At 29.9% G+C, this 10118-nt stretch overlaps 1 protein-coding gene across 2 annotated transcripts; it reads left to right on the plus strand.

Moving 5' to 3' along the window:
• The first annotated feature begins 282 nt into the window (after positions 1–282).
• LOC145150043 (uncharacterized) lies at positions 283–8446 on the plus strand. Of its 2 annotated transcripts, XM_079075253.1 has the most exons (10): positions 283–708; positions 1788–1968; positions 2112–2175; positions 2269–2320; positions 2411–2554; positions 2811–2933; positions 7149–7261; positions 7540–7758; positions 7940–8033; positions 8155–8446. In XM_079075253.1, the coding sequence occupies exons 1-5, from the start codon at positions 646–648 to the stop codon at positions 2507–2509; spliced, it is 459 nt and encodes a 152-aa protein (XP_078931379.1). In that variant the 5' UTR covers positions 283–645; the 3' UTR covers positions 2510–2554; positions 2811–2933; positions 7149–7261; positions 7540–7758; positions 7940–8033; positions 8155–8446. The 2 variants fall into 2 exon arrangements, with proteins under 2 accessions (XP_078931379.1, XP_078931378.1); XM_079075252.1 differs by having other exon boundaries at positions 2411–2933.
• Positions 8447–10118: the final 1672 nt, after the last annotated feature.

Genomic DNA, 10118 nt, shown 5'->3' on the forward strand with positions numbered 1-10118 from the left:
ATTTTGATAATTTACTTGGTAATAAACGTTTTAAATCTAATTTACCATATATATATATATATATATATATATATATATATATATATATATATATATATATATATAAATAAAGGAAGGATCATTTGAGAACCTATAGTTTTTCGAGAACCCAATAACTAAAAGTGGAACGTTAGATCAAAACTTTTAATAGCCTAGATCAAACATGATATATTTGTAATTATTAACAATTTTGATAACATTGACTTTTTACAATAAATTACAAAGGGTTGTTATTGTCCACTGCCTCACCGAGTTGTATTGATGTTTCATGCTTTATTGATTCAGTTGTGCCCTAAACTTTATTCTTTGGGATAGAGATTGGTGTCCTTGTTGGGGTTCATCGAAGCTACCCTGTCCCACTCATAAACTATCTGTAGAGGTTCATAAGAGAATCAGGAACCCTAGCTCAAATCCATAGCGCAATTTAACTCAACTTAAGGTCAATTGGAGTGATGATCAACGAAGACGACGGAGACAAAAGCTACCGAATGACTGGCTGACTGCTACTGTTAAATACACATCATCCACCTTCAATTCGTAAATTGGTCATCAACATCGTTGTTAACCTTTAAATTCTGCCACTTCCGGACACCGAATCGATCAACGATGACAAGTGAACCGATGGACACTACAGAAAGAGAGAATGTTTCTGAATTTACACTCGCCAAGGTATCGCCTCTTCTTGTCAGTGCGCTCTGTCTGCATGTTGCTAATAGAAAGTATTAGTTGTCGTATACAAAAGTTTATATAATTTATTAGGAAAACCTTTTCAGAAATGTAATGTATTCATCAAAATTTTCTACGACTGTTCAGAATTTATGTCATGTATGCTTTACCTGTTTGATAAAAATGTTAACTTTTGATCGTTCGTGCTTTGGTTGAGGCAGGGGTTTTTGTTTTAACTTCTTTCCTGAATGATTGTGGCAAATTGTTATTTTGATGATGATTTGTAATTTGCAACAAATCACTTCGACATGAACATACGGGTAATTCCATTATCAAGCCGTGTCTTCGTGGATCAAACTTAAGATTTCATAGCTTAGGACATATCACATATAGTTAAATAAATGATATGAAATGACTAGAGAGATCACTCCTCTGTTCCCAAGAAAATGAATTTTGATGTCAAATAGACTTTCCGTAAACACTAAAATTGTTATGCATTCCAAAACTCTTAAAAGATTCACGTAGTCTAAACTCCATAGAGAATTGGTGGCCTTAATTTGGTAACATAATCCATTTGGCCTTAATTCTCAGGGTCATTGTACCCCCATTTTGATTTGTGAAGATTTATCTAATTAGGGATCACCAACACTTCACAAACTGTTGCCTTAAATCTAATTCATATATAACACCTTTGATGTGATTGATTAGCTCCTTATATCTCAAATAGTTGAGGGATGTTTTTTAGTCATGGCCTGGTAATGTGGATTTGAATGGTTATTTGGGTTTGTATGCTTCAGTCATTTCTTAACATAGGTCCTTTTTTTGGTGGTTTATAAAAGATAATATACATTATCATTAATGGTAAATGTTTTATCAGTATTAGTAGTACTATAGCATTCTTCTCATTCTAACATGGTAAGAGATGATAATATTTGAGAATGCAAAATTCTTGAACTCACATGACACATCCAATAAAAGAGGGATACATCTACACATCTGCCTGATAGAAGTTGATGCAAATGTGGATATGAATATATTGTTTACACACATACAAATGACCATGTTTTGTTTTCCTTGAATAGATACACACGTGGTTCCTTGATAGACAATTATTTTCAGCTGTTAAGAATAAAACTCTAGTGGTTGATTCAAATGAAGTGACAAAGCAGCCTGCAATCATAAACTCTTCTCCAAATGCTCTAAAAAATCTTGTGGCCTTGTCAAAAGCATGGGCTGCATCTGAAAAACCTAAAACGCCCAAAGGTTCATTTTATATTTCTTTCTCATCGAGCATGAAACTAAAAAAGAAAATATCTATTAATTAATTGTTACAGATTTCTTTAATATGTATGATTCTTTTTGCTTCTGGAAAAGAATTATGCTTCATTATTATGTTTCTTCTACAGCACAAAGAGTGGCAGAACTTTCAGATTTGAGTTTTGAAGCCTTGTCAGCAAAGGATTGTGCTTGGTGAGTAGCTGTAAATATATTTGATGATTATGATATATCCTTTTTATAGGTAATAAGGTAAATTATGTAATAATTTCTTGACTAACTTTTCAGGTATGATGTTGCTACTTTCACTAATTTCAGAGTTCTTTACCATGGCGAGCTCGTAAGCCTTTGTTATCACAATCATAAATTGACCATACGATTGTGTAATGATGAATCAGGGGAATTATTGTCTTTTTTTTTAAATGTGCAGGAAGTTTGTGTGAGATTTTCCGGTTTTAGTCATGATCAAGATGAGTGGGTGAATGTAAGAAAAGGACTTCGTGAGAGGTCAATACTCTTGGTGCCTTGAGAATGTCACAAAGTCAAAGTTGGTGATCTTTTGCTATGCTACAGGGTATGCTTTTTTACCTTTCTCTTTTCCTTTTATTGATTATTGGTAGAAATGTGCAAGATGGTTGCTTATTATTTACAAAATACAAGTACAAAATCTTAATGTTAAAGTAAAGATCTGTTTTTTTTTAAATAGAGCGATTTGGGAATTGGGAGATTGTAAATAGTTTATACAATAGGCCCGCTTATTATTTAACTTATTTTCAAAGTTTTATATCAATAAAATATGATCATATTATTTTTTGATGTTGATTTCCAAGCAAATGAAGATCATGCACTTTATTCTGATGCACAAATCCTCCGTGTTGAAAGGCAGCTGCATGCATGATACAGATACTTGCACGTGTGCCTTTGTGGTTCGGTTTGAGTACGATAATGTCGAGGTAAATAAAATAAATGTTATTTGAAAATACTATAAATTTCACTTATTGTAGCAAAGACATTTTAAGGCACTTTAATTTTATTTCTTATTTGGTACACAATATTATCATGGCAATTTGATGAAGATAGATATGAATTATATATAATTCACATGTAAATCACATATAATTCACATATTAATCACAAATAACTCACAATTGAATCACATATGAATTATATAATTCACATATGAATCACATGTAAATCACAAGTGAATTACATATTAATTACAAGTGATTCACATGTAATTCACATATGAATCACATGTAATTCACATGTAAATCACAAAATAATCACATGTGAATTACATGTGATTCACATGTAATTCACATATAAATCACATGTAATTCACATGTAAATCACAAGTGATTCACATATGAATTACATGTGATTCACATGTAAATCACATGTAAATCACATATGAATCACATGTAATTCACATGTAAATCACTAGTGAATCACATATGAATTACATGTGATTCACATGTAATTCACATATGAATCACATGTAATTCACAAGTGAATCACATATGAATTACTGTGATTCACATGTAAATCACAAGTAATTCACATATGAATCACTTGTAATTCAAATGTAAATCATAAGTGAATCACATATGAATTACATGTGATTCACATGTAAATCATATGTAATTCACATATGAATCACATGTAATTCACATGTAAATCATGAGTGAATCACATATGAATTACATGTGATTCACATGTAATTCACATATTAATCACATGTAATTCACATGTAAATCACAAGTGAATCACATATCAATTACATTTATATGCACACATGCATTTTGTATGTGTGTTCTTCGTTAATTATTTTTTAAAATTTTCTTGTCAATTTCACATTTGTATCTTAAAATATACAATCACATGTGAATATCACATTATATAATCACATGTGAATCTTACATGATTTAAACACATGTGAATCTTACATGATATTTATACATGTGCATTTTTGTGAGTTTTCTTGCATTAATCAATTTTTTTTTAATTTTATTGTGGATTTTGAAGAATTTGTGGAAAATATTGAAGAAGTGAAAAGTGATAAATTGAAGAAAATATGAAAATTTTGATATGAAGAAATGACAACATTGTGAATCTTTGTAGCATTTTTTATTTTTTATATTTTATTTTATATCAAATAAATTTTTTGTATTATTATGTTTATAGATTGATTAATAAAAATGAGATTTTTTATTATTTACTTACGAATATTATAGTATAAGAAATATGCATATATGCATTTGAAAAAAATATGCATATATGCACCTAAAACGTTGAATTTTTTGGTTAAAAAAATTAGAGTTTTCTTTTTTAAATATTCTAGTTTTTTTTAAATTTACTGAGTTTTAAATATTTACTTTTTAAAAAAAAATGCTGTTTTTTTTTAAATGCTGTTTTTTTGAAAAAATTGCAATATTTTTCGAAAAAAATGCAGTTTTTTGAAAAAAATTGCAATATTTTTAGAAAAAAAATGCAGTTTTTTTAATAAAAAAATTGCAGTTCTTTTTTTGAAAAAAAAAATTCAAATTTTTTTAAAAATGCATGTTTTCTGAAAAAAGTAAAAAATCTCCATTTAAAAAAATCAAAAATTATTTATAAAAAAATCAAAATTTGATTGATTATGTTACTTTTTAGAAAATTTTATTAATATTTCCAATAACAAAAACATTAAACATTAAATGAGATCGGTAAGATGACGATCACGTCCTTAATGAGTTTATTTTGATCAACGCTCCACCTTTAGTTCTCGGGTTCTCGGGAAACTATGAGTTCGTAACCGATCTCATCCCTATATATATATATATATATATATATATATATATATATATATATATATATATATATATATATATGGAAAAATTCAATAGAGAATCATTATTAATCAAGGAACCAATGAACTAATCCAAAACGTCGAAATTTAAAGCGATCAACGGCAAAAGGAATGGTTGTAGACTTTTACAATGGACGTACATGCACCAGATTATAACAAAAGTCACTTCCTTTTTTCGTTTAAAATTTTTTTAGGTCGTGTTTTTTATCGAAAAAAAACCGAATATACCGTTGTTCACGATTTTTCGTCCTCTTTCCATAGAGATCCATGATGATATATAAAAAACGAACTTTTTTTTTGAAAAAAACTCAGTTCATTTTTTTTGTTGAAAAGTTAAGATCTATTTTTTATAGAAAAAATTAATAAATATATCAAAATTCATACTTTTTGGTACTTTTTAAACATAGATTCATATTCATGTTAAAAAAAATGATATTTCAGTTTAGATTCACATTGTGAACCTATTCAGATTTATATTGTGAACCTGTTTATTCACAATGTGAATCTGAACTGATCGAGTTTTTTCAAATTGTAAATGTTAAAAATTGTAATATTTACAGTTTAGATTCACAGTGTGAATCTACACTGACCGAGATTTTTTTTAGTCGGTGTTTTTTTTAATAAAAATAAACTTCAATATTGAAAAAACTAACAAAATGGAGATTTTTTCAAAAAAAAAAAGTTAGTTTTGTATATATTAACATGGATCTCTATAGAAAGAGGACGAAAAATCGATAACAACAATATATTCGGTTTTCTTTTTCGATAAAAAATGTGGTCTAAAAAAATTTTAAACGAAAAAAAGGTGGTTTTTTGGTAAGGAGGTGAATTTTTTGGTATAATTTGGTGTGTGTGCGTCCAATGTACAAGTGTACATCATTTTCCTTGGCCGTTAATCATTATGATTTCCGACGCTCACGATTGGTTCATTGGTTTCTTGTTAATTATGGTTCTCTATTGAACGTCACTATATATATATATATATATATATATATATATATATATATATATATATATATATATATATATATATATGAAGGTTGCAGAAATCGCTCGACGGTAGCTCGGCGGTGGACTGGGGTCAAGGGATTAATCGGCTAGGCGGGGATTAATCGGGGACCATTAATTATTAAAAAATTAATAAATAAAACATTAATCCTAAGAATATAACATTATATCTATTTAAAAGTTACTAAAATTAATAAATATAACATTATAACATGATACTATGATTACAAAAACCCTTCTGATCCCTAATACATCAGATCTAAATAACCAACAATTGCATTTGCATCCAAGTCTGCATAAAATGGGGAGAAAAAAGTGTTATGAACAATGGGTTCCAATAGCATCGGGAAGAGATGTGGACCTGCAACCTGTTGTCTACTGCATTTGGAACTTTGTGAATGTTGAGGGAATTCAATACCAGGAGGCTGTGGATATGTGGGAATTCCATGATTGATGATTTCATCTCGATTATTGCTATATAACTATATAACACACAAGAGGCGGCGACTGTTGTAGAAGCTTCAGAAGGCGAAGACCGGTTTAGCTTCGAGGATGACGACTGACGGACTGCGACGACGTGAATGGAAGAAAAAGACGGTGTCGGAGGAGGGACAGATGACATCGAAGAAGAAGATGGCGTCGTTTTAGAAGCTTCAGTTCATGCTTTCTTTCATTCCTTCAGACTACAGAGAGAATTTCAAAAAAGAAAAGAAATGAATGCGATGGAGTGAGAAGAACCCTAGCAGCAATTCTAACAATTTGACACTTTTGCCCTAAAAGTTTTTTTTTTACCGATTAGGGCGCCTAGGCCCGCCTAGACCCGATAATCTCCGTCTTTGACCGATTTTAACCACGTCCGATAATAGGGTCCGATTAGCTATAAACGTCGACGGTGGAGGACCGTCAAGCGCTGATTAATCGGCCGCCTAGGCCGATATTTGCAACACTGATATATATATATATATATATATATATATATATATATATATATATATATATATATATATATATATATATATATATATATATATATATATATATATATATATATATAGAGAGAGAGAGAGAGAGAGAGAGCTAGGTTCAAATGTTTCTAGCAACTATTGTGTGCCTAAATGCACCAATGAGAATTCAAGAAATAATAAATAATTAAATAAATCATTAAAGGGTATTTTGGACCTTTTGTACTTTTAATTAAGGAAATCATTTAATTGAAATCTTGCAATTAAGGAAATAAAGTAAATATATTTGACCAAGTCTCTCTCTATCTTATATCCTCTCTTATATTTCCTACGGTTCTTTTCACCTACAGGGAGGATGAAATCAAAATGAGGAGGCTGTTACCTTCGCTTAAGCCGCCAAGAGACACCCCCACCCCCCGAGGATCGCTGCTGATGTCTACCCTTCACCTTCGTTTCCTGCCTGGTACACGACTTGTGTTTCTTGTTATCTCTTTCCTAACTCTTAACGACTAATCCCTTGGCTCCAATCACCATTGATGCTCTTACGCCTTCCTCACTGTATGCTGGAGACAAAGGTCCAGGACACCTTGCGTCCCTCTGTCGTAACGTAGAACAAGATGCTTTAATGGCACACGTCTTACACCAACAATTTTGGTTTTTATGGTTCTATGGTCGTTTTCTGACTTCATCAATAACTCAATTTCATATTTTTTTTTTCAATTTCCCCCGTTCTCGTAACAGCTTCAATTTGAAGAAATTGAAGGAATTAGAAGCTATTCATCTATCGATTGTATAAGATGTATGGGATTTGAGATCTTGATGTGGCTAGATAGGAGTTTTTGTTGGTCCACCACATGTTCGATGAAATGCTTAACAAACAATACTGGGTTAAACCTGATGACAATGAATCCAGTTTCAACTATTGACTTAAGATCTATCCACATGATGGAAACTGGAAAGGTGAGTGTGGTGTGCAGGGGAAAACCTTTACCAACTCGACATTTCCTACCTATTATCCTTGTTTGTTTATTTCTTCATAATTTATTTAATGTATCTCAACTTACGGGTTTTCATTCAAATTAGTTCTCAAGCTATCATCTATGATTGAGTTTGAGTTTTTATTTGATTGATTTTGTTGTAGAGTCAAGTCAGGGGTTGTTGGTGACAATCAATTATACGAGGGCATTACCGAATCATCATTATAATGAAAGAGTGAAGCAGGTCGTACTAGACAGGTAAAGCCACTAAAACACTCATTAAAATCATTTTGTTGACCTGTAAATTCTTTCAGAATGAGGGCAATATTCTTTTATAATAAAAAGGGCTTTAGTTTGATGAAGGCTAATATTCTTTCAGAATGAAGAAGGGTAATATTCTTCACATGTAATCCTGCAAATTGATCAGACCTAGACAACCAAAAAAGCCACGGAAGCTCTAATTTTATTTTTTACAATGATATTGTTCTCTAAGAATGAAATCGAATTTTATTCTTTAATTTTTTTTTCATATCAGAATGCAAACACGTGTTCATTCTATGAAATTATAAATATTACATAAAACATGTGTTGCTAGTAATTTTGGCAGAATACATTTATACATGCTTTAGAATGTTTATGCATATAGAAGAAAAGACTATGATTTAAGTTCATTCTGTAAGAATATTATTGTTGTATTCTGATAGAATTGTAGTTAGTTATTTGTATGTTTAATGTGCAGTTGTTACAAGTTTATCCTATTCTACTATCATAGACCCTCAGATCATGACTTTTGATTATATTCCATCCAATGGTCCAGATCTGTGCATTCTGGCACACAATAGTTACTAGAAACAAAATAACCTAACCGTGTATATATATATATATATATATATATATATATATATATATATATATATATATATATATATATATATATATATATATATATATATATACTAATTTAGTAATTTATTAAGAAGATAGTATCATAAAAACGCCAATATTATTTACTAATAAATATTTTTCTTTCAATGCATCATTTAATATTATATAATATAAGGTATTAATAGATACTCCAAGTACTTATTTAACCGGTCATAACTCCATCATCGGTAACTAAATTTTGTCTATGTTTCAAAACCTTTTTTATTAATTATTTACTATTATTATATAAAAAAAAGGAGATTTACTAATATGTGTCCTTTTCTATGTTATCATTGAATGGAGCCTTGAAATTAAAATATATATTCGATCTGACTCTATAAATAAATTCAACACCATTCGTTTTTTGAATTCTTTCTTTTAGATGGTCTTGCGATGTGGTTGATGAAAAGATAGGTAGGTTCATTGAACTATGGTTTCAATCCTTTGTGCAGATTACCGGATTTAAAAGAATTATAGAACCGATTCCCTCAATTGCACTGTGTTATTATGATTCATCCTTGTAAAAACCTTTGTTTCATTACACTTTTGAGCCTGCAGTAGATGATTGTTACGTGCTTGGGTTTTCTGCTATGAAAACCAAAGTTTCATCCTTGTAATTGCTGATCAATTGCTTTAAATACCATCTTAATTTTAGTTTTTAATTTAAATAAGTAATGTTAAAGCTTCAAAGACCATTATATGTTCTGATGAAATATGTTGTTAACACAACAATTAAGATGTTCCGACCAAACATGTTATAAATTCTTATCTTAAAAATTCAAATCTCTTAAAAGTTCACAAATCCTGTCAAATAGCCCCTAAATCACATAAGATATGTAATAGTTACAAACATAAATCAGTTGGCCTTATGTATCATACTAACAATAACTTGTCTAATGACAAATATTTGGTTAGATATATAAATTAAATAAATGACTTGATCTTTTATAAATTATTTTGTTATATACGTATATAGTAAAAACTAATTTGCGATCAAGATTAATTTCAACTAGAGAAGAGACCCATTCGTTGCATGGTTCGTAATGATTTTTTTTAGAGTTAAGCAGGGGTTTTCTGGTCTTTACATATATCCAAGACTTACTTTCTTCCATTACATTAATAGTTCATATATATCAAATGTTCATACATATCAATAGAGGAGATACAAAAGTTTGCTACTGATTAGTGAAGTATTGTATTCTCAGTCTTCATTGTCATTGACATTCTATAGCTGAACTTCATACATATTATACGCTAAAAACAATGGAGAAGAGATTACAGTTGAGTTTATATTTGCTAAAGATGAGAAGACCTTGGGCGAAATAGTCGTTTATGTATTTACCTGAGTGCAAATCAATGAAAGTTAAAAAAGACTATGATTAGAATGATAATTAATAACTACTAAATAAACAAAATGAA

This window comes from Lactuca virosa, chromosome 1 (genome assembly GCF_052849685.1).
Source record: "Lactuca virosa cultivar CGN04683 chromosome 1, Lactuca_virosa_CGN04683_v6, whole genome shotgun sequence".
Lineage (NCBI taxonomy): Eukaryota > Viridiplantae > Streptophyta > Magnoliopsida > Asterales > Asteraceae > Lactuca > Lactuca virosa.

Coding starts and splice junctions, on each gene's coding strand:
- LOC145150043 (XM_079075252.1), top strand. CDS start 646: ATGACAAGTGAACCGATGGACACTACAGAAAGAGAGAATGTTTCTGAA. Junction 709..1,787: donor CTGAATTTACACTCGCCAAG/GTATCGCCTCTT, acceptor TTCCTTGAATAG/ATACACACGTGGTTCCTTGA. Junction 1,969..2,111: donor AAAACCTAAAACGCCCAAAG/GTTCATTTTATA, acceptor TTTCTTCTACAG/CACAAAGAGTGGCAGAACTT.